The 23,997-nt window shown below is 54.9% G+C and overlaps 1 protein-coding gene and 1 long non-coding RNA gene across 5 annotated transcripts in view; one reads left to right on the top strand and one right to left on the bottom strand.

Annotated features, from left to right (window-relative positions):
- The window catches only part of EMP2 (epithelial membrane protein 2), a 30,464-nt gene extending 7,343 nt beyond the window's left edge, over window positions 1-23,121 (bottom strand). The window contains exons 1-3 of one of the 4 annotated variants that reach the window (XM_019803175.2): window positions 22,970-23,117; window positions 15,188-15,331; window positions 1,187-1,321 (exon numbers count right to left, since the gene is read on the bottom strand). In XM_019803175.2, coding sequence (XP_019658734.1) covers window positions 1,187-1,264 — 78 coding nt within the window. In that variant the 5' untranslated portion in view covers window positions 1,265-1,321; window positions 15,188-15,331; window positions 22,970-23,117. Of the gene's footprint in view, window positions 1-1,186; window positions 1,322-8,998; window positions 9,019-15,187; window positions 15,332-22,405; window positions 22,590-22,969 lie in introns of those variants that run through there. The other 3 variants (XM_002922642.4, XM_019803177.2, XM_034670380.1) reach the window with 3 other exon arrangements.
- Window positions 8,598-12,364, top strand: LOC117804173. Its single transcript, XR_004628490.1, has 3 exons — window positions 8,598-8,654; window positions 8,929-9,077; window positions 12,299-12,364. It is a non-coding gene; the product is annotated as an uncharacterized LOC117804173 (long non-coding RNA).
- Window positions 23,122-23,997: the final 876 nt, after the last annotated feature.

Here is a 23,997-nt window from a genome sequence, read left to right as displayed (position 1 = left end):
AACCCATCCCTGCGTTTCCCTGCCTTACGGGATCGAGGGTTGGGAGTGGCTCAAATCCCAGCTCTGCCGCTTCCTGCTGCATAGACTCCCCAGGTGTCATAACTGCCCTGAGGCCCAATTCCCTCATCATTAAACGGTGCTGGAAGAGGATGACCTATCTCGGAGGCTTGGGGTGAGGACTGAACGAGACGATGTACATAAAAGGTCCAAGGACCTGGCCAGAGGGAGCACTCCCTAAGCGGCAGGTGTTGCTGTGTGCTGGTTAATCAACAGGAGTCCTAGGGCAGAGCAGGTGGCCACTTGTGAGGTGCGCTTGGGGACCTTTGGAGCAGTGTTTCTGACTCTGAATGCGTCTGAGTTTGAAATGGTCAGGATTGAAGCCAGGCCTTTGGATCAAGATGCGGGCCACTGAGGATCTCTGGTACAAAGCTTCATTTCCTGCCAGGAGAGATATTAATCTATACCAATAGGTCATTTATCAAATGCATCCCTGCCATGTGGCTGCCAGCTGGACACTTAAGTAAAAAGTCCCATTTTGCAGGGGAGCATGGCTGTTGGGAAAGTTCCAAGCATGAGTACTGCCAGGGAGGGCATGGCTAGGTGGCTAGCAATCGGGTTCCTGATTTGTAAGAAGAAGTCAAAGGCAGGAGGGGCAGAGATCCCCCGGGATGGGTCACCTGGGGGACCTAGGGCAGCGGTGCTCAGCTGACCGTGGTTTTGCTCTCCCTAAGGACATCTGGCCATGTCCAAAGACGTTTTTGGTGGTCCCAAATAGGGGTGGGAGCGCTTGCCTTCTCGTGGGCAGGGACCCAAGATGCTGCTGAGTGTCCTAGCACACACAGACTGGCCCTAGAGCAAAGAACGACCCAGCCCCACGGCACAGTGCTGACACTGAGAAATTTATCTAGAGGGGGGCTGAGTCCTAGCAGCCCTCAGAGAACGTCCTACACCCAAAAGGCACTACACCAGGCTCTGCGGGGGGACCGGAGATGAGAGAAGCCAGGTCCCTGCCATCCAGACCTAACCGTGATATGCTCCAAACCTCCACACAGAGGCCTGAGCCGGGAGCTGTCTCGGTAGGGAACACAGCCCCATACCCTAATCAGCGTGGGGGAGTTCTCAATCCCGCCTCCGTGGACGGCAGGATCTAGCGCTCGCGGGGTGGTCGGAAGGAAGGGGGACTCACATTGTCGATGGTGGCGATGAACAGCAAAGCGGCCGAGGTGATGTGGAAGATGATGATGAAAGCCAGGAGTACCAACATGTTCCCAGGGCGCGGTGGGGCCGGGGGTCGCGCTTAAAGCCCAGAGAGGGAGAGAGGCTAAAGGGGTACAAGGCAGAGACATTCGTCAACGACAGAACAAAATTAAATGAAAAGGAGGCGATTTTTAGTGGGGTTTTAGGAAGTCAAAAACCGGGGCGCACCTGGGTGGCTCAGTCAGTCCAGCGTCTGACTCTTGATTTCGGCTCAGGTCATGATCTCAGGGTCGTGAGACTGAGCCCTGATTCGGGCTCCTCGCTCAGCAGGGAGTCGGCTTGGGATTCTTGCTCTCTCCCTCTGCCCCTCCCCACACTTGCACTCTTTCTCTCAATAAAAAAATAAAATCTTTAAAAGAAAAAAAAAATCAAAACTGCTCTTCTCATCATTTCCCTCCTGGAGACTTTACTGCATAAAATCTGGCACAAGGAGCTGCTCCTTGTTGCATCCAAACACCAAACACTCCTTATGGAGGAGGCCAGGTGAGGACTGATTCAAACCCCGAATTCAGAAAAGCATCGCACCTCTTCAGAGCTGCAAGCTGTGTGTGGGGNGGCTCAGTCAGTCCAGCGTCTGACTCTTGATTTCGGCTCAGGTCATGATCTCAGGGTCGTGAGACTGAGCCCTGATTCGGGCTCCTCGCTCAGCAGGGAGTCGGCTTGGGATTCTTGCTCTCTCCCTCTGCCCCTCCCCACACTTGCACTCTTTCTCTCAATAAAAAAATAAAATCTTTAAAAGAAAAAAAAAATCAAAACTGCTCTTCTCATCATTTCCCTCCTGGAGACTTTACTGCATAAAATCTGGCACAAGGAGCTGCTCCTTGTTGCATCCAAACACCAAACACTCCTTATGGAGGAGGCCAGGTGAGGACTGATTCAAACCCCGAATTCAGAAAAGCATCGCACCTCTTCAGAGCTGCAAGCTGTGTGGGGGGGGGGGGCAGGGCAGTGGGAGGTGGTGGGGGTGGAGGTCATAGTCTGAGTATTTGGTATCACAGCAATGGTGCTTAAAAAAGCAAAAACAATCCCTACACGAAACCATTTCCTAATGATATGACCACTCGTCACATTAATCCCCACTCAAACACCCCTGCTCTTGACATCTACCTCTATTCGAACATCTAACTATAAAATGAAGACACAATGCATGGCCAACAGCCACTGGTTCATTTTCCTCTCTGGGGACCTGGGAGGACTGCATTTCCCAGCCTCCCCTGAGGTTAGGGTGGAGCCTGGTAACTAATTCTGGGCAATGGGCTGCAAGCAAGTCCGCCATGTCCCTTCCGGCTGAAGGGCAGGTGTGAGTTCTCGCAGATCCCTCCCCTATGAAGTGGCTGGCATGGGGCAGTCGCAATTCATCGAAGCCTCCCACTTTGGACAGATACTGTTGATGGACAAATAAACCTCTGGATGTTAAACCACTGAGATATCGGGGTAAATTTTTTACTATGGCTGGACAGTCTGAATACCGTGCAATAGGAAGTGACTGCAAAGTGAAATTGGAAATCTTGCAAAAGAACCGGGGTTGTATCTGGTTTTTTAAAAGTGACGCTGGACAGCTCCTCACACAGCACCAAAGGCATCCATACAGGAGGGCTTCTCTTCTCTGACCATGCTTACTCTCACTCATGGGATTAGTTATTATTCCCTCATGGGGATGGACTCTTGCGGGCTAACATAGGGAGACTCCATAAGACCCGGGACTCACTAACAACCAGCCAGGAGCCTCGGCTGCAGAGCTCAGCCTGGACAGTCCCAGCTGTGATTCTGCGCGTCCTCGCTTACAAGAACCCAACGAACCAGCTCAGTGATTCTTCGATTCTTTTTAAAAGGACCAATACTCCTTTGTCTATGCCTGCATCATTCTTTTTCAGAAAGATTTTATTTATTAGAGAGAGAGAGAGAACAAGTGGAGGGAGGGGCAGAGGGAGAAGGAAAAGCAGATTCCCCGCTGAGTGTGGAGCCAATTTGGGGATCGATCCTGGGACCCTGAGATCATGACCTGAGCTGAAGGCAGATGCTTAACCACTGAGCCACCCAGGTGCCCCACGCCTGCATCATTCTTACCTGTCATCATAGGCTGCCCCCAAACAGATACGTTTCTGACCCTTGTAAAGCCAACCTAATCAGGCAGGGCCATAAACACCAGGGTAATAACAGACTTCATATGTTATTCGGTTTGGATTACACAAAAGCATATGAACATATAACTAAAACTTTCCAGAAGGGGGAGGGGAAGTTGTAACTCAGTTTTCTCCAAAGTGCATAATTCAAATGCTACAGAGAATGAGTTTGGTGGGAACATTGATGTGGCATTAAATAACACTGAACCACACAGTGAGAAAGTCCCCATTCTAATCCTTCCGAGTCCACCAAGGAAAAAGACCCTCAAATGCTACAGAGAATGAGTTTGGTGGGAACATTGATGTGGCATTAAATAACACTGAACCACACAGTGAGAAAGTCCCCATTCTAATCCTTCCGAGTCCACCAAGGAAAAAGACCCTGTTTGGTGCTAGTCTGTCTCAAACATATGCCATTTAAAAAAGAAAAAGAAAAAAAGAGAGAGAAAAAAAGAGAGAAAGAGGAAGGAAGGAAGGAAGGAAGGGAGGGAGGGAGGGAGGGAGGGAGGGAGACAGGGAGGAAGGAAGGGCAAGCAGAATTTTAGGCAAGTCATAGGGTAGCTAGAATTTTACAATGTTGTTTAGATTTTAGTACATTTGTTTTTAAGGTTCTTTCTTTTTATAAGTAATGCTATTTATAGACAAATGTGAAGTTTTAAAACTGAGTCATTTAAGAAAAATATTGTATTACTAAAAGGACAGGTGGCCTTCAGTGGTAACAAAAGTCCTGGGGTGGTTCTCAAATGCCTAATGTCTGGGAGACGCTGCTTTAACGCCTGGGAGTGGGTTCAGCTGGCATTCCAGACATTAGGAAGGCGCTCCTGCAGAGAAGAGTACGTTTTTACAAGAGGACTTCAGTCCAGTGTAAGAGAAAGATCCAGGGGCATACAAGGGTGGCTACAGATTGGTTTGAACGCACAGATGTCCAGGAAAATTAGGGCATAGGGAAGTAAATGCCAACTACTTAGTGCTCCCCCGTGATAATGTCTGGATCTCCCATAAAAGCAAAATGAGGGTAAAAAGAGAGAACTTGTGCACCTAGGACATTGCCAGCGACCTCACCACAGGCTTTGAAGGAAATTCTTCATAAGTAGAAGAGATCCCCTGAACCTTTAAGAAGGACCCTTTGCTCCTGCATCTTTACACAAGGCGTCCCTTTAACCACTATCCCTGAGGCCACTCTCCTCCTTCCTTCCCTTCAGGGAACCACTCTTCAGGTTTGCTATGCTCCTTCCAGAAATATCTGCTAGGTGGGAACACTTATTCCCCACTCTTCAGGTTTCCGTGTGGAGGGGACATGCACCAGTCACACTTCTGGCCTCACGCCCCGCCCCTCACTCACTCCTTCGCTCCTGATTGGAGGGGGCATCCAGCGTCCACTTTCCGGACTGGTGGAGCGCAGACGTGAAGGGTGAGCTGCGCAGCGCTGTGCTCTTCCCCAACTTCCTTCCTAGCCCAGCGATCGGGACAGTTTGCTCGCTGGGAGCCCCCAGTTTCCCTTTCCTGGGGGGGTTCCCCCGGGCTGGTTGGGGGCAGGGTGTGGAGCCGACAGCCCATTCTCCAGCCTAGCTTCTCTCCCCACCAATACCCCCCAGGATCATTCTCTTTCAGCCCTTCCACCTCATTGCTGTAATGGCTGCCTGGTTGATGTTGGGTTGCATGGCTCATGCCACAGTCTCCTCACTGGCTCCCCACTGATGACCACTGACGTCCTTTCTGAACGTTCTGCGACTTCAAACTACACTGCCAGTGGACATCCTTACATTTCTTTCCTTTTTAAAAAAAAATTTTTTTTTTTAGTTCTAACTATTCCCTACTCCCAAGGTGGGGCTCGAACTCATGACCCCGATATCAGGAGTCGGACGCTTCACTGACTGAGCCAGCCAGGCGTCCCCCTTACACTTATTTCTCTGCACACTTGCATCCGTGTATCTGAAGGGCAGATTCCTAGAAGTGGGGGTGCTGGGATGAAGGACGTTCTGTGTAGTTGATTTTGCTTTTACTTTTTTTACTCAATGCAGCATAAAGGACACTTGGTGCTGTGCCATCCTCCATTGTCAAGGTGACCTACTGGACCAACTGCTGTGCAAGGCCTGACGGGACCTCCACGGCACCTCTTTGACTTATTCCCACCTGTAATTCCCCAGGAAGTGTAATCCTGGCCTCTACACACAAGCTTCTGCCATCTCCTGGGCCCTTCCCAGCGGAGCACCCCTTCCCACGACACGCACCCATCTTTCACCCCTGCACCCTCTGCACACCCTCTCCGGAGACACTGGGGTGTCCCCTGGGCTGGGGGCTGCACGAACACCGGCCCACCAAACCCAAGGGGGCACCAAATTTAACCTTGCCATTCACAGAGATTTATTTTCCCTCCAAAAAAATGTCTCATTGAATGCCGATCCCTCTTACATCCCCTTGTCCTTGTGGGCTCCAGGGCCTGGGCTCAGCCGCCTGGGGCAGAGTTCCCTGGAGGACTCCCTCCTTGCCACCCTCAGCTGGCTCGATCGCGCACGTGCATACTCTCTCTCTCTCTCCCTCGCACTGTCTAGGTCTCAATTCCAGCACGCCCAGACCACCCGCTGTGAAGCACCCCCCCCCCCAATACGGTCTATCCTGTCCCTCTGGCTTATTTTCTTCCGAGGACTTCCACGGTCTCAAAGTATCTCATTTGTTCCCGTGTTTACTATCTCCCCCTCTGTTTGCTACCGTGCCCGGTGCAGAGAAAGCTATTTGCCACCATTGGTAGTTTTAAAAATGTGTCACTGTGACAGCTCTTGAGAAGCTCAAAGCCCTGATTGTCTAGAGGCGGAAACTGAGACCCGGGAGGGCCACAGCGTGCTCGGATCCCATAGCCGGAGGAAGGTCAGGACGGGAGGCTGTCCTGGCCCCCACTCCAACAACCCTTTCGACCTCACTGAGTGACCCTTCAGAGGACGGGAGCCAGCCTTCCAACGTCAACAAGCATTTCCCAGCGGCCTCTGCCACGTGCCAGCACAGCCCTCACCAGGCAGCGCAAGCCACGGTGCGGTTCCTTGGGCGATTTCTTCAGGGACCGAGCCAGCCCAGGTTCTGAAAGGCCACCTGGATTCGGGCGTTGACCTGTCCGAAGGTGGGAGGCTGCACTCGGTGGCTTTTCAAGCTCTTGTCTAGAAATCAAAGTCTTCCGACTTGCAGGACTTCTCTTTTAAAAATACGTTTTGATCTACATAATCCATGTGATGACAAAGGAAAAAAAAAAACCCAAAAGATAAAAGGACCAAAGGCATGTGATGAAAAACCACAGCCTCTACCCCACCCCCCAGTCTGGGCCTCCGGAAGCAGTCACTGTGAACCCCTTCAGCCGGGCTTTTCCCCAGAGTTCCATATTTCCAGGCAATATTCCTGCACTTCTATTTCCCCATTCCTCCGCTGTAAACACTGACTTCCCACCCACGGGGGAGTTTCTTTGCCACCATTGCCTCTCCCCACCTGCCCACACCCTCCATCCCCCACTGTCCTTCTACCCTCACGTGGATCCCCGCCCTTTATGTCATAGGACCCTGTAACCGTTGTCAACTACGGGGCAAAACCGGGTGCTGCGATCGCTTCTCCTCTTCCTCGGAGAACCCTTCTTGTCCTTGTCATGCCGACACACGGAGGAGGTAAAGCAGATCCCGGGGGGCAGGGGGTGCGCTCCGAGGGCTCACCCCGCAGGACTCTCATGATTAAAGGTAAAGCAGCAGTCGGCACGGTCTGTCTTGCGTCGGGCCTTCCCCATCAACCTGTGAAGCTGGCAGGGCAAGGTATCATTATCCCCACTTTACAGATGAAAGACTGAGGCTCGCCAAGGCGTCAGGTGATTTGTCAAAGTTGGCAGAGATGGATTCCAACCCCCGGTTTTCCAACTCTGGCTCCGGGACATTTTCTGCCGCCCTCCTTCCTGCTTATGTTTCGGGCCTAACGAAAATCACACAGGGGTCTTCTTCGCATCAGGCGAGAGGGCGCGGGCAGTGCGTGCACCCTTTACCTTTGGTGGGCCCTGCCCCAAGCCCCGCAGGAGGCGGGGGGGATCTGGGGAGGCAGCGTCTCTCTGCACCGGCCCATGAACTAAGCCTGGGATAGGACCGGGTGTATCAGAGGGGGCCTGATAGAGAACTGCGCGTATCGTAGGTCTTCATTCGTCCTCAAAATAGCGTTTCCTGCAGTTTTGATCTGTTCGCTCAATGGCCCCAATGAAGTGAGCCTTGTCTTCACTGATCTACTTGGGAGATGGGTCTGGATTTCGGAGAGTGCTTTTCCTTGATCACTGAAAGGATTCCCTCAGGAAGTACACAGCCTCGGTTCTGTTTGCCACCTTTATCACAACGCACCCCCCGTTCCGCCCGGAAACTCCGCTGGGTCTCGCAGACTCTCCAACCTTGATTTAGGTGCACTGGAGGAACCACGGGAAAGCGTCTGGAGGCTGAAGGCCTACATGCTCTCCGTGCTATAAAACAGCCACATAAACAGTCACAAAATAACAGGGAACCCTGGGCATTAGAACTTAAGATTCAGGGGCGCCTGGGTGGCACAGCGGTTAAGCGTCTGCCTTAGGCTCAGGGCGTGGTCCCGGCGTTGTGGGATCGAGCCCCACATCAGGCTCCTCTGCTGTGAGCCTGCTTCTTCCTCTCCCACTCCCCCTGCTTGTGTTCCCTCTCTCGCTGGCTGTCTCTATCTCTGTCAAATAAATAAATAAATAAAATCTTCAAAATAGCTCTGATGATCTGTTATACATTTAAAAAAAAAAAAAAATAGAACTTAAGATTCAAAAGAATCTTTTTTAAGGAAAAAGAATCCGTAACTGGCGGAGGAGGAGAGGTGAATGGGTTTCCGAGAGCAAGCCCCCTCTGGGCACCAGACCCGGAGTCAGTGGGGATGAAGCCCCCGGAGGTGTTGGTGGGACTGTGGGAATTCTGCGCACAGAACGGAGTTTCTGCAGCTCGGCGAGTTGTATGTTCTGACGGGGGACGGGATGAGGGGCAGCACTCCCAGAAATGTCCAGCCAGACCTCAGGTAACAAACAGGACATGCCAAAAATGGGCATCTCCTCACTGGCTCCTAGGCAGAGCTGCTGTCCCGCTTTGTCTTGGCCCGATGTCTGCCTGACGTGTGTGTGCGTACACGCACACGCTGCACGTCTAGTCCTGGGTGGGGAGAAGCTCCTGCTGGTGACTCACACCCCCCCCCCCCCCCCCCCGCGGAGCGACACTTGGTTTGCGGCTGATGGTGGGACATCGCCGTGAGGTCTCGCAGGTGAGAAGGTTGCCGGGCCTGCCCAGCACAGAGGAAGGGTCCCTCCTCTCCTTCCCTCTGTAAACACACTGCTTCCCGCTGCAGCCCACCCCCACCCCCGGCTCAAAGGAAGGGACTCTGGCGCTCCCTCCACTACGTGCTGGGGAACAAGAGAGCGAGCCGGCCAGCTTCCCGCAGAGAGAGCACAGGCTGTTAAGAGGTCCACGCGGCCCACCCACCTCTATTCCCACCCTCGGGAGTTCTTCCTACAATTTAAACCACGGCCCGTTCTCAGGCGGAGTTGGAGCCCGTTCCCGGAATTGTAAGCAGGACAATCCTGAGGTGTGGAACTTTTCAAAACAGACCTGAGATGTCTGGCGTCTGGAGGCCCCGGGTCGTTCCTTCGGCCCAGAAGCGCTCCACCCACAGCTCCGGCTCAAAAGGGTGAGGAGGCTCTGGGTTGAACCCTGGGGGAAGGCCACACTGCCGGAGGGACTCTGAGGGCCACTCTGGAGCTGGAGGTGCTCCCCCCGCTGGCTGGCGGGAAGCCGGGCTCCTCCCACCACCCACAGGGCTTGAAGGGGCAGTGGCTTTGGCCTCCGTTTTCAGGAAGGCAGAGGTCAGCGTGGCCTCCTGCCTTGGCATCTGGACACCAGCCATACTGGAATAGCCAGGCGTCCAAGATGCCCTCGGGCTGGCGGAAGCCCCTTTGCCCTGGGCGGCCCAGCTTTGCGCTCACTGTGGCTGGGGCTTCTGGGCACAGCGCCAACCCTTGGCTCGCTGCAGAAAGGGCAATAGGCGGGACCCTGGGATTTAGCAATGCTCCGGGGCAGAAGCCACAGAGGACGATCCTGCCTGTGCAGGCCCGAGTCTTTTGGTCTATTGGAATAATCATGACCACAACAGCACCAACGGTGGCAGCCAACATTCAGTGCCTCCTCAACTCTTATTGGTTCCTCACAAAAACACTGTGATGCAGGTGCTATAATGTGCCTCATTTAATAGGTGAAGAAAAGGCTCAGAGAGGTTAAGCAGCTTCCCCAAGGTCACACAGCTAGTGAAGGCTGGATCTGGGATTTGAACCCAGGCAATCTGGCACTAGAAAAACTACCATGTCGCCCACCCGGAATCTGAATTTCTTTTCCCTCCTGGGGTCCTATTCCTTTAAGGTCTAATCAGATGGGTCCAAGTTCCTGGGGCCACACATGGCTCTGGATGCTGGCCAGCAGTGCACAGCATTACTCTAGAACCCACAAAGTCAGACATAGGTCACCCACGAGTCCCCCAGGCTGAAAGCACCTCTCTTCACTACACGCAGGGTAAACACGTGTCAGTGAGGTGACAGTCCCCCCATCGTAAGGATGGGCAAGGGCTATGATCCCCTTAGCAGCCTATAAGTCAAACTTGTGGATTTGCCCAGATCATGAAACTAGCAGGTGGCAGAACCAGGCTCAAACCCCAGGCTTCTGCTCACTGGTTTAAAATGGAGCAATTATTCACACAACGAGCATGCAGTGAGAGCCCACCATGTCCCGGGCCCTGGTGACACACAGATGAGTCAGGCAGGCCCGTGTCCCCTGGGAGCAGCCGGGTTGGTGAAGAACATGGGTGGATACAGAGGCACGACATGATGGCACGCACGCTGTGAGAACACAGAGGAAGGTGTGAGCAGCCCCGTGGGGGCAGCATGAAAGGCTTCACTGAGGAAGTGACATCTGAGCTGGGTCTCAAGGGGAGGGCGGAGCACAGGCGGTTTGGCCCCAGAGCCGTAGGGACGGGGCGTGCTCGGAGGCACCGACACACAAGCGTGAGTAGGGTGTGTTCTGGGCAGGGCCCCAGGCTGGGCCAGAAGCTGCAGCGGCCTTGGAAGCTTGCACATTGTCTGGGAGCCCGCGGGGAGGGGCAGAAGGCCTTTAAGGAGGAACACACTGAGATCTGCCTCTGGAGGAAACACGTTCCACAGTCAGAAGATGGGTTAGAACGGGGGCAAAGGGGGGCGCCTGGGAGGCTCAGTCGGTGAAGCGTCTGCCTTCGGCTCTGGTCATGATCCCAGGGCCCTGAGATCAAGCCCCACATCGGGTTCCCTGCTCAGCGGGGAGTCTGCTTCTCCCTCTCCCTCTGCCTGCCACTCCCCCTGCTTGTGTTCTCTCCCTGACAAATAAATAAATAAATTCTAAAAAAGAAGGAGGAGGAGGAGGAGGCAAAGGGGCAGCTCTCTGGTGGAGAAAAGAGGGTCTGGACTGAGGCAGCAACAGGCTGCCGAGCAGAGGAGCAAGAGCTTTCCAGAAGCGAGTCACCAGGCCTGGCGCCTGGCTGGGGGGTCGAGGGCCCTGCGCTTGAGCAGAATGGATGCTGGCTCCCCTGTCGCACATGGGTTGGAGCGGGAGGAGCACATTTGCAGGGTGAGGGCAACGGCCCACCGGGAGAGCCAAGTCTGGTAACAGTGCGGAAACGTGTCCCGGCAGTGGGAACACGGGCAGGACATTGCCTCGGGAGAGAACAGGAGTGGCCAGCAGAACCCCCCGGTCTCGGGTGTGCGGGTGGGACACAGAGCCCCTGGTGGATATGCACTCCCACCAGGAAGAAGACGGGGGGGGGGGGGCACNGGGGGGGGGGGCACAGGGTGGGGAGAGAACCCGAGCGGACAGTGGGACCCAGAAGCAGAAGCCGAGAGGAGAGATCAGAGAAGAAGGTGTTGGGCCACCTGCTGGTGGCGATCTTAGCGACTTGAAGGAAAGCCTTTCTTGACTCTTCTCCCTTAGCGCCTGTCCTGGCCTGATGCTATGCGGTCGCTGTTTACCTGCGTGCTCTCGCTTCCCCTGCGACGGGCCCTCCTGTGGTGTGCAGACAGTACTCCCAGCAGTCAGAACAGCGCCCACTTTGTAAGTGGTGCCCTATAAGTAAGTGTCCAAGGGACAGCTGAACGAGCCAGACTTCAAGGAGCCGAAGGGCTAAGAAGAAGACACGGAGCTAGACCTTTCTTTCAGGCTTGGTAACGGAAGGAGGAAGAAATACTTGTCAAGCGCCTGGAGCCCCTTCCCAAAGAGGAAACTCAGGGCCTAGATGGCTTCACTGGTGAATTCTATCAAACATCCGAGGAAGCATAATACCAATGCTATACAGTGAACACCTCCATAAAATCGAAGAGGAGGGAACCCCCTACACCCACTCCCACGCTCTCATTCTGTGAGGCCGGCATTACCCTGATTCCAAGAGCAGGCAAGACATCACGAGAAAAGAAAAATGCAGTTGAACACCCCTCATGTTCACAAGCACACATTTAGCAAATTAAGAGGCAGAATCTAGGGGCTCGGGCGGGGGGGGCAGTCGGCTGAGTGTCTGACTCCTGGTTTTGGGTCAGGCGGTGATCTCGGAGTCTGGGATGGAGCCCCGAGTCACACTCCACACTCAGGGCAGAGTCTGCTTGAGATCCTCTCTCCCTCTCCCTTTCCCCTTCCCGCTCAAGCTCTCTCAAATAAATAAATAAATCTTTGAAAGAAAAAAAAATGTGGGATCTATTTCCCCACCCACTGAACCCTGGCTGCCCTCGTGATTTCTTCTATCAATCAAAGACTGTGGAAATGACTTGTGCCAATGCTGAGCCGGGGCCTCAAGAGGCCTCATGCACTTCCTCTCTCTCTCTCTCTCTCTCTGTCTCTGCTCAGCTACCACATGAACCAGCCAGGCCTGGCCTGCTGGAGGGTAAGCAACTGCACAGAGCCCGGAGGAGCCTTTCCAGCAAAGACCACGCTGGGCCAGCCAGCCCCCCAGCTAACCCACCAGCTGACCCCAGACACGTGAGAGAGCCCACCTGAGCCCAGCCCGCACTGCCCGCCTGCAGAATCATGAACTAAATAAACATTTTCTGTTTTAAGCCATTACATTTCAGAGTGGTTTGTTACACGGCAAGAGCTAACTGGTACAGGGGACGCAGTGTTCTAACAGATTCAGTTCTCAAGGGCAGAGATCATGCCTTACTCATCTACATATGCCCAGAGCCCAAGGCTACTCAGCAAATGTTTGTTGAATGTCTGCTAGTTTGGGCAACTTTCGAACCACCATTCTGCCAATGACTGGGCCTGACCCTTCAACTAAAGATCTCACTGCTGGCTGCTGTCATCCGAAGAGCTCCTTGTAATTACGCCACCCAGCAAACCCACACGCTAGCCCAGAGAGGGCTGATAGTGTCCCTGCAGGCACACATGTCAGCGTGGGGGTGAGGTGGGTTTGGAGTCAGTGGCCAGGGGTGAAGCAGGTGTCAAATGCGGGGTGTTACCCATCCTCACAGCTATTAGGCTGGGAATGCGTTCTCCTTCACAGAACACTTTGTGTCAGTGCCTGTCAAGTAATCCCCAGGAGATCAGCGGCATTCACTGTCACAGCCTTGTCATCTTTCCTAAGTGACAGGGGCTGTCCTTTCTGTACTGCATTCTGCTGGCAAGCTAGGGACCGGGAATCACTTCCTACAGCTTGGCCAGGCCGCAGGAGCCTTAGGCCAGTAGGGGATATTGCAGGCACCGTCCTCACCCGCTAGGCTTACGACCATTTCCCCAAACCCGTCACTCCTGTTCCCGCCTTCAGAATCTCAGGGGTATCGGCGTACCACCCTCGCTCCTAGTGGGTTCCTCACTTTTTAAGCTTGCATCTGTATAAAAGGAAACCCGGGATCAGGACTCACATGGAAAGTCAGCCCTGCCTGCCATTAATCGAGGGTGCTAGGGAAAAAGAAATACAACGAAAACAAAACAATGTGATTAGATGCCCAGCTAGAAACAGAGGCCGCTGAAAGCTCACGTCCAAGGCCAAGCCTGTCTCTCCTTGCTGAAACAGGATGTCACATGTGTTTGGGAAGTGTTAAAGACATGCTGGCACAGAACTGAGACCTTCTCCTTGGAAGGCTGGAAGGGAACTCAAAAGGGAATGATTTTAAAAGGGTCCTATTTTATGTCATGCCATGTGTCCATTTTACCTAAAGCAGCTGTGACCGTCAGTAGTATGTGTCAACTTGGTCGAGCCACTGTTTTTGTGTGAGGGTGTACTTTGGATGCGATTAACATTGAAATTGGTGGGCTTTGAGAAAAGCAGAAGATCCTCCCTCCTGTGGGTGGGCCTCATCCCATCAGGTGAAGGCGTGAAGAGAACAAAAATGCTGACCTTCTCCAAGCAAGAGGAATTCAGCCCGTAGATGGCCTTCAGGCTCCAGCTGCAGCACCAGCTCTTCCCTGGATCTCCAACCCGCCAGCCCCACCCTGCAGACTTCACACTCACCAGCCTCCATAACTACGTAAGCCAATTCCTTAAAATAACTCTCCTCTACATACACACCTCCTGAATTGCTTCTGTTTCTTGGAAAACCCTGACCAACACAGCATCTCTCCATCGGGGTTCCCCGCCCATACAGATTCACTAACCTGAGAGCTGGCAGGTCATGCCCCTTCACTGGGGGTTCAGGGGCGGAGAGTGGGGACAGGACAGGAAAAGATTCCCTCCATGAAACACTCAAGATCAGGGCAGACCCTGAGCCAGCTACGGAGCCATCCCCATGAACTTGGAATCGTGGGGTACCATTTCCCCGCCAGGATGCCCTATAAAGTGGGGGGAGGATGGGCTGTGAAGGGAAAGCTACACCCCATATCCCTTGCCCTGCTGATGGGGACACCTCTGATGACGTGACGTCTGCAGCTATGACCCCGTCGGGCCGTGGCATCGGGAAACCGAGCCCGCACAACGAGAATCGTGAACTCAGGCAGTCTCAGCAGAAAGGCGCGTGTGATCGCGCACGGCCACCCCTGCCCACGGACTCCGCCTGCATTATTTCCCCAGCACCCAGTTTCCATCTGTATGTGCTCCGGGACCGGGGACCTCACCGCTTCCTGACTCTACCTGACGATCGGGCCCTACATTTCAGAACATGGTTTTCCAAACCTTCATCTGCCTGTCACCTTCTCGAGGACCACCGTGGGACTCTACTGCGTATCGGTCTTTAAATAAACCCACTCTCCAACAGAAATATGCGTATTTTTAAAAGAAATCTTTTGGCTCCCTGGAAGCGGAAAATCAGCATCGTTTGCCACAAATAGAGATTGACTGTGAAACACCCCCTCCCCTCAAAAGCCCACAAGTTCTGGCTCCGTGCTGTTTGTTGGCTGTCGAAGGGCTGAGCCAGAGACCCGCTCTGTCTGGTTGAAGACGGCAAATGAGGTTGGAAAGGCATGAAACACGTCAGCAGCAGCTAAGATGTGCCCTCAGTGGAATCAGGACCGTTGGAAGAGCATCAAAAAGCATATCACTTTCTCATGAAGTGGTTTAATGCCATTGCATGTTGTGTCCAGAGCCACCCAAAGGCTCTAGAGCATCGTGCAGAAAACAGCACCTTTCACTGACTCCAGCTGTACCTCGGGCAGCCCCCACCCAGGGGAGCACAGAGCATGCACCTCCCCTTCCTTCCACACCCACCCCCACCGCCCACTCAGCTGGGCCAGTCAGCCCCAGAACCTTTGCGGGGGGCGGGGGGGCTGACTTAAACCCAGAAGCCCCAGCCCCCAGGAACCTACTTGAGATTGGTAGGGGCTTCATCAGCAGAGGCTTCCAAGAAGCCAGCTGGTAGGGACACGACAAGGTGCAGCCACTTTGCACGACAGTCTGGCTGCTCTTCAAGCAATTAAACGTGGTTACCAGAGGACCCGACAATTCCACTCCTAGGGATTGAGCCAAGAGAAAGGAAAACACGTGTCCAGATAGGTACGGGAATGGTTACGGCAACATTATTCTCAACGGCCAAGAGGTGGAAACAGCCCACAGGAGAGAGGCTGGGCCGGGGCTCAGGCCTGGCTCCCGGACACGGCTGGGCGGGTGCCCCAGGGTGCAGTCCACCAGCCCAGAGGCCGGAGCATGACTTTCCAGGTGTCTCCAGAGGGGTGAGGGGGTTCTCGAAGTTCTCCGGAGCAGGGGAAGTCATGCCTCATTAGCAGCCAATGCTTGCGGCCTCTGGGTGGGTGGGTGTGCATACCGTGGAGTAAAGGGCACCTGGGGGGGGCACCAACAGTGCAAGGACACCACTGCTATCATCCCGGCCCTGTGGGTACACCACCCGTACTCCACGTGACCCCTAACCGTCTGTACAACAATTAGCTTCAATCGATGAGTTTGTACATGGGTATTATTCCCTAAAAGGGAAATCAGTACCCCTTGCCAAGGGATTGACATTTTAGTAATCCACTTTAAAATAAATGTGAGCACACCCCAGTTCTTTTTTTTTTTTTTTTTTTTTTTTTTTTTTTTTTTTTTTTAAGATTTTATTTATTCGACAGAGATAGAGACAGCCAGCGAGAGAGGGAACACAAGCAGGGGGAGTGGGAGAGGAAGAAGCAGGCTCATAGCAGAGGAGCCCGATGTGGGGCTATCCCACAACGCCGGGATCACGCCCTGAGCCGAAGGCAGACGCTTAACCGCTGTGCCACCCAGGCGCCCCAGCACACCCCAGTTCTTAACGTCGGCTCCAGAGGCCCGTGGTTGTGCAGACCCCACTCTGGGCGCGGCGGTGATGAAGCCACTTTCGGGCTCTGGCCTAGAAGAATGCGACCCCGTGTCACGCTGATATAAATGGACGCTGACCATGCCACCCAGGCCTGACCCGACTCCGGGCAAAGCCAGCTGCAGGAGGGAGAGCAAACAGCTGTCCGGCCCCAGTCATCTCGCACACCCTCCCAAATCTCTCCCCTCCCTTCTCAGCCCCTGCAGCCTCTAGCTGGCTCCTCACTCCCCGCCCCCTATCCCCAGGGCCTCCTTCTGGGACTCCTCCCCTGGGGCCCGCTGAAAAGCAGGGAGCCCAAGACGCCAGGTGACTCCCTCTTGGACTCATCATGGGACAGAGATTCACCGAGTGCCTACCGCGCACTTAGCTCTGCCCTGGATGCCGGAGGTAACCTGGTGAACTCAACAGACGGGGGTCCCTGCATCCGCCAGCCCTCCTCTCCCTTAAGCAGGGGTCTGTCCTCCATGAGGCAGGTTGGGGGGCGGCAAGCTCATGCCCGGGACCCTCGGGGCTGAGATGGCTGACTTTGGAGGAAGAATGCCCACTTCCCAGACACCCACCAGGACAGTTTTAACAAAGGAATTTTCCTGGCCCAAAGGGCCGGCATTATTCCAAGAGGAGGACGCAGATGTCTGTTTGTACAAAGAGGGACGTGCCGGGATACAGCAAATGCAGCAGGGTCTGTAGGTCCACGAGGCTTGGATTCAAACCCAAACACCGCCAATGAGTGGTTTTAAGCCAAAGTTATAAGGCTCTACTCTTCCCATCTATAAACGGGAATAATAATAGTCCCTGCCTTATAGGGTTGTTGTTCACCTTAAACAAGATAAAGGAGACTGCTCTGCACCCTACAAATGCTATAATAATAGCAACGCTAATTATCATTCTTACTCCTGACAACACTGGCAAAATCGAAGTCATTTTCTACTACCCTCAAATTCCAACCTGAAACACAGTTCTAGCCCCAGGTCCTTCTCTGTCCCTGAATGTTCTCCAAAGCTCCAGACTCCCATCCCCCTCGGTGTCCCGGACACCTGGCTGGGGTTCCCATTCTGCCCTGCTGGGGTCACGTACTCACTGCTGCCCCCTCTGCCGTTCACAGCACCCAGACAGGAAACCCACTACAGCCACGAGGCGTCCACAGTGGGAAGTTCCAAGCTTTGCTCCGTGGGGGCTGGAGGGCACCTCCCGAGCTAAGTCCCCATTACCTCGGACCCGGGTGACCGCCCAGCCCCACTCCACCCCTCTGTCCACGGAGCCTCCAGCAGGCCACCCACCCCCAAACCTGAGACTTGGGGTACGGAGGAAGCTCATGAATCTACTCTCTCTGGTGGAGATGAGGCTGGAGTCCCTCTGTCCACGCCTTCCACTGCTGTCCCTCCCTCCACGCACCCTGCAGTGCAGGCCAACTGCACATGCCGCTCAGGCGTGGTCCTGGCCAGCACCTTCTGCCTCTTCTCTGTTCCTGGCTGCACACTCACAACCGTCTCTGCCTGGGGAAATCCTAGGGACTCTTCCCAGCCCATCTCCGGTGCTGCGGGCTGCAGGAAAGCCTCGCCTGCCATGAGACCTTGAGCTTCCCTGAAACCACATCTCTTGGACCCGGGTCCTGCCACGTGCATGTCCTCGGACTCCTCACCCCCTCACTAGACGGCAGCCTCCTTTGAAGAGAGGGAGATCCGCCTTTGCCTGTAGCAGCTCACCGCACAGAGCAGCTAGATAATACCCATCAAGATGAAAGCAGGCTAGCCAAACTCTCCCTCGGCCTTCCCTGCGTTCAAGCAAGCCACTTCGGTCTACATCAGTATACCAACTCCTTCGATCTGCAGCACATCCAAGGTCATCCAGGCAGCAAAACGACCCTCACTAAAGACAGAAAGACTCCCTGGGAAGTTGAGTGGCTGCTCGGCTCCAAGCTGAACACAGGGGTATCTCTGTGGAAGAGGAGCTTGGGCGCAGAGCTCACAGATGCTCCCCGATTGGTCATGCTGTCAAAAGTGTGAACTGTGTCCATGCCAGAAGCTACGGTTATGCCAACTCCCACATGTCAGTCACTCCAGGCCTAAGATTTTTGCCCTGGGTCACCTGTGCTTACTCAAGAGATCCCTCGATTATTTAAAAAAAAAGTCTTTTAAAGTTGGGGCGCCTGGGTGGCTCAGTTGGTTGAGCGTCCGACTCTTGATCTCAGCTCAGGTCTCGATCTCAGGGTCATGAGTTCAAGCCCTGCACTGGGCTCCACACGGGGCATGAGCTAACTTAAAAAAAAAGAAAAAAAAAAAAACCTTTTAAAGTTGAAAGCATCCCCCATAGTTTCACTCTACCCAATAGCGCCTGTTTTTACAAAGAGGGATGTGACGGGATATATCCTGTGAAATTATGGGCCTGGGTGCAGTTTATGTTTTTTTGAAATACCAACTGAGAAAAAGACATTCATTACCCTTTCTTGTTTTATGTTCAGCTGCAGAAACTTTTAAAATTACCTTGCGTGCCACCAATGACAACACGCTGTGAGACCCATTCATGAGAACAAGATTGATGAGACAACTTTGGGTCTTATTTATCCACTCCAAATTCTTTTAATTAAAAAAATTGTTTAAAGGAAAGTCTGTTTGCCAGATAAGCTGGTGATCAGAAGAGTCAGAATAAGAAATCTTGAAGGTGCCTTGTCTCTGGGGAAGCAGTCTACACTGAAGGACTTTACTTGTCCATCCCTCCATTCTACACAGCGATAGCGAGTGAACTCACGCTTGCGTTTCTCAAGATCACCTTGATGCTGAACGTCACCCTGGTGACCCTTCTTCCAGCTCTACACCTAGGAGTGCTAGGAAGCTTCTAGTAGCTGAGGTCATCCGACCTGTCCACAGAGGGCAGGAGTGTAGGCAATCTCTTCACCCTCAGTTCCCTTTTAGATCAACAGAAGCCCTGCTGTCCAAGGACAGTGAGGGCGGGAAGAATTCAATCATTCTGGTTAACGACTACTCATTAGGCAGTGGAGATACCACGTGAACAAAACCAACAGTGTCTTCAGATGGGAAAGAGGGAGGGACTCATTCAGCCGGTTCTCCTCCAGCCCCCCTCCTCCCTACATCCTGTCCCAGGATGGGCCAACATCCCGAGTCCGACAGCGGTGCCCAAGTGACCCAGTGCTCAGTGGGAAGTGACCCACTGCCTGAGCGTGGCTGCTCGCCCACCTTGTCCCATCAGTACATAAGCATGGAAACCCAGCATCCTAGATGGATGACACAGGCCCTAAGGGGCCCTGACCCTGGGGACCTGGCCTGGAACCCCAATGACCACTCCTAAGCCACTGGGCTCCTGGGCAGTGAGTCCCTAAATCCAGCTCTAGTCCTGGTTCTGCTGCCAACCTGCGGGGTGATCTTGGGTGAGTCACCGCCTCCCCCCATACGGCATGTCCCTCATTGTCAAACTGGGACTTTCTAAGGTTCTCGTGCCGTTGAAATTCCCCGATCTTAGCCCATGGCTGCCCTGAATGCAGACAGCTCTCACCCCAGGCCTCCACCCAAGGTTTGGCTGCCTGGAAAAGCCCAAGTGACTGGAACAGAGCTTCCGCTAGTTCTGCGTCAGAGACACCGCCCCTGGCCCCCACCCTGGGTATCGGGTTACGAGCCCAGCACACTCTCACTGGGTGGCATCTCTGCCTCTGATATTTTTAGACTCCCCCCTTGGCCTGTCCCTAACAAAAGCCAGATGCGTCTGAAGAGGACTCCACTCTTTGCCCTCTTTGGGTAACTCCTGCAGGAAGCCAGACTCCATCCCTCCTGGGGAAGGAGGGGAGCCTCCTCTTTCTGCCACCCCCACCCCAACCCCTATTCTTTCCCTGGACAAGCTGAAGCCAACCCCCAGCAGTCAGGCCTCTAGTCTGTCTATGGCACCAGCTGCCTTCTTTCCCCATTCCAGCTGCTGCTGCCAATCGCCTGGCTTCCGAAGCCGGGTAAGGCATCCAGAGCCAGTTCCCCCAACCAGGAGTCTCATCACGGACTTCACCTGCCTCTTCTAGAAGGGCTCTGCTCCCCCGTCCCAGAGCCTGGGACCCCACCATCCTACTTTTGGGGGAGAGCTGCCACCACCCCTGTTCTGCAGCTCCCCATGGCCTGTGTCAGAGGCCTCACCTATCCACGGGGCTGGGCAGCAGCCACAACTTACAACACACACACACACACACACACACACACACACGATCTGCCCGCCTCGGATGGTGGCTGGACTCTTCCTCCCAAACAAACAACGCCAACCAGCCAGTAATCCAACGCCGTCCCATCTGGCCTGGAAAGGCACTTATGTATTTTTGTCTCAACAGACTTCCTTTCCTGCTCGTGTCTGCCCGAGTTTACTATGACCAAGAACTGGCCTCTGCTGGGCTCCCCATCCACCCGGAAGGCGGCAGAGAGGGACAGGAGAGTCCCCAGGGACGAAAATTTGGCAAGTCAAGTCAACCTATGAATCACCTGTTGCCGTAAAATGGTTTTAGCTCCTGCCTGGAATACTACATGGGAGGCAGAGAAAGGAAACCTAGGTGACACTTCCGCTCCAGGAAGAAAGAGCCTTATAAAATACCTGTGGGGGGGGGCGGGGTGACCGAGGGGATAATGCCCTGTATTTACAGCTACATGCCGGGGAGCCCTGCTTGCCTCTCATGAGCTGAGCCACGTATGCGGGGCCACACCAGCCAGACACGATGTCACCTCTCCTCTGGGTGGGGCGGAGCAGTGGCCGCCCCAGAGCCTCGCCACCAGGCTGGCCACCTCCATGCCTTGCACCACAAACACCTGTCCCCAAGTTTTAGGTGAGTCTCAGTTTCCCCACTTTGGGGGCAGAGAAGGCTCCAGGCTATGTGGCCTGCTCTCGGACTTTCACTCCCACTCCCCAATTCCTGGCGGGGGTGGAGACAGCAGATCCAAAATCCCTCAGTGGGAAAACAGGTTCAGCACCTTCCTGCCACCCCCACACCCCTCCCTCGGCTGTGGGCTTGGCATCTGCCAAAGCCCCCGTGGGCATCTGGGCCCTGGTTTCTCCAGAAGGCTCTCCCCCGCATTCCAGGAAACCCACCAGGGCATTTCCAGGTGGATAAGGGGAAGGCTTGGGGAGAGGAAGATGGGGGTTCAAAGTCTGGCTCTTGGCACTTACTGGCTCAATGATCTTGAGAAACGGACTTAATGTCTCTGGCCTGGCTCTCCCCACCTGCCACCTGGGAGCCGGGATGGAAGAAGTTGCGTGAGGCTTCCAAAAGGGGACAGCGTGGGCACAATGCGCACTGCCAGGAGCCCTGCAAATGCTCCATCAGCTTTGGTTCTCATCCTGGTCCCTTCCCAACTGCTGCGGAAACCTGGGCTCCTGTTCCCTCCTCAGCCTTCTTCCATTTCCTTATACTGAAGCCAAATTCCGCGGAGAGGTGGCCTGCAACAGTCAGCAGCCTCTGGGATTCCTTACTAACTCAGACAGAAGCAGAGAGGGAGCTGGAGACTTTGTTTTTAATTGTGGTAAAATATACATTACCTACTATCAATCATTTAACCTCCTGTAATTGTAGAATTCGCGTATATTAAATACACCCAGAACATCATGTAACCATCATCACTATCTATACCCCAAATGTTTTCACGCTCCCCAACAAAAACTCCAGACCCAGTAAGCAATAACTCCCACCCCCTGCCCCAGTCCCTGGTAGTCTGTACTTTCTGTTTCTGTCCCCGTGAATCCACCCCTCCTCGGTGGCATCAGTGGGATCATACAGGATTTGAGCTGCAGGCTTCTCAAGCCCCTCACCTTTCCTCTGCCAGTCACTTTTCAGGCTGGTCTCTCCACTGCAGACACAGCCAAGTTAAATGTTCACCCCCTGACCCCACCCCACCGCACACGTACATCTCTGGAGCTTGGGAGGAGGCAGTGTGGCTTTTCCCAAACCTGAAACTGGGCTGTCTGCCTTGTTCCAAAATAAGGTGTTGGGTTCTGGGGCCTGGACGGAGGGCTTTGCCCTGCGGGGTGTCCCTCCTCTCCAAGTACCCTCAACTCGCCCCTGCTTATGATGTCCCCCTGTCAGCCCCAAGTTAGGGCCTCCTCGGGGTGTGTTTAGGAGCCTGGATTTGGAGAGTATATACTCCCACTATACACGAGCTCTGGCCTCCTCTTTCTCTGGAACCAACGGGTGGAGTCCTCAAAGCCCCCCCCCCCGCGCCCCAACCAGAGTGGGGGCGAGAAGCGTCATCCCCTCGGCGCTTACCCAGGCTCCCCCACCGCTCCAGAGCTAAGGAAGTTGTTCCTCGTCGCTGGGGGGCGCAACGGAGCCGCTACCGGGACGGAGGAGGGGACCCACTGACCCTGCCTGGGCGCAGCCCGTCCCGCCCGCTCGGTGAGGCGGGGGACGGTGCGCCGAGAAGCCCGGGTCCTTCCCACGACACGGGACTGCCCTGGACTCCGAGAGCCCCAGAAGCGCAGTTGGCGGGGGCGAGGGGAGCCGCCCTGACTCCTCCCCAAACTTTTCCCGCCCGCCTCGGCGCAAAAGGGCGCAGGAAGCAGTCCGGGGGTGGGAAGGTGGAATTCGGGGTCCGGGGCGAACTCGGCGCAGGGGGTGGAAAGTCCGCGCCCTGGTCGTCTAGGCGAGGACCGGTGGGATGTCGGTACGGACGGGCCTCGGCCCCTGCCTCCCCCACAACGGCGGGGAACCCCCCTCGGTTCCGTGGGTGCGGGGGCTGGCGACCCGCTTCCCGGGCGCACGCTGCCCGCAGCCCCCCGACGTGGCCCCGCGCCCCGCGCGCGCCTCCCGGGGAGGGCGAGCCCCACTCACCCGGCGCTGGAGGCTGGACGGACGGACGGGCTGGGACGCGAGGCGAGGCCGCCGGGCTGTTTTGAAGCTCTGGGCTGGGACTGCGCGCCCTCCCTCCTCCCTCGCGGTGGCGCGGAGCCTCCTCCCCGCGCCCCCTCCTTCCCGGATCCCGCCTCCCGGGGCGTGATGTCAGGGGCCGGGACAGCGGAGTGGGAGGGACGGCGGCAGGCGGGAGGGGGACGCTGGCGGGAAAGGCTGCAGCCCCGGCAGCGCCCCCGGTCCCCCCGCCGTCTCCCGGAGCTCCTCGGGCCAAGTTCGGGGCGGCGTCTGTCGCGGGGTTGGGGAAAGAGGGAGAAAAGCGCTGATCCTTCCAGCCAGGAGTCTCTCCCCCGCGCTCTCCCTGACGGCTTCCACTCCCTCCCCTCCCGTCCCTCTGCTCCCTCTTTCTCGTCTTCCCTTCCTTCCCGTAAGGGTTAAGAACGAGGGTTCTGGTATCCGACTCCCTGCTTTAGAACCCCTTCTCTGGCGCTCTTCAACTCTGTGATCTTGTCCTTTACGTTTCCTGCCTCAGTTTCCCCATCTGGAAACTGAGAGGACTCAAGTGCTCTGGAGGTTCTTGGGGGGATGGGGGAGGCCAGAGGGACCCAAGCCCCATCTGTGGAGCGGGGGAGCAGCTAGTATATGGAAAAATCGAAGAAATTGCAAAATAGGGCCACAAAGGGACAGTATATTTTAAGCTTTTAACAGGTTAATGCTATTTGCATACACCCCAAAATACAAGGCAGGAGATTGGCTACGAAGAGAGAATTAGATATACGTTTAGAAAATACTAATTTATTGCACACTAGGTCATGGGGCCGGAATGCCTTGTATAAATTGCCTGACGCAGGACACTAGATGGCTCAGTTAAGCAGCTGCCAGCTCATGATCCCAGCACCTGGGATAGAGCCCCACATAAGGCTCCCTGATCATCTGTGGGGCTCCTTGCTCAGCTGGGAGCCTGCTTCTCCCTCTCCTGCAGCTCCCCCTGCTTGTGCTCTCTCTCTCTG

Source organism: Ailuropoda melanoleuca, chromosome 10 (assembly GCF_002007445.2).
Source record: "Ailuropoda melanoleuca isolate Jingjing chromosome 10, ASM200744v2, whole genome shotgun sequence".
NCBI classification, from domain to species: Eukaryota; Metazoa; Chordata; class Mammalia; order Carnivora; family Ursidae; genus Ailuropoda; species Ailuropoda melanoleuca.
The sequence above is the reverse complement of the archived record's forward strand: the minus strand, read 5'-3'. Positions and strand labels throughout refer to the sequence as shown.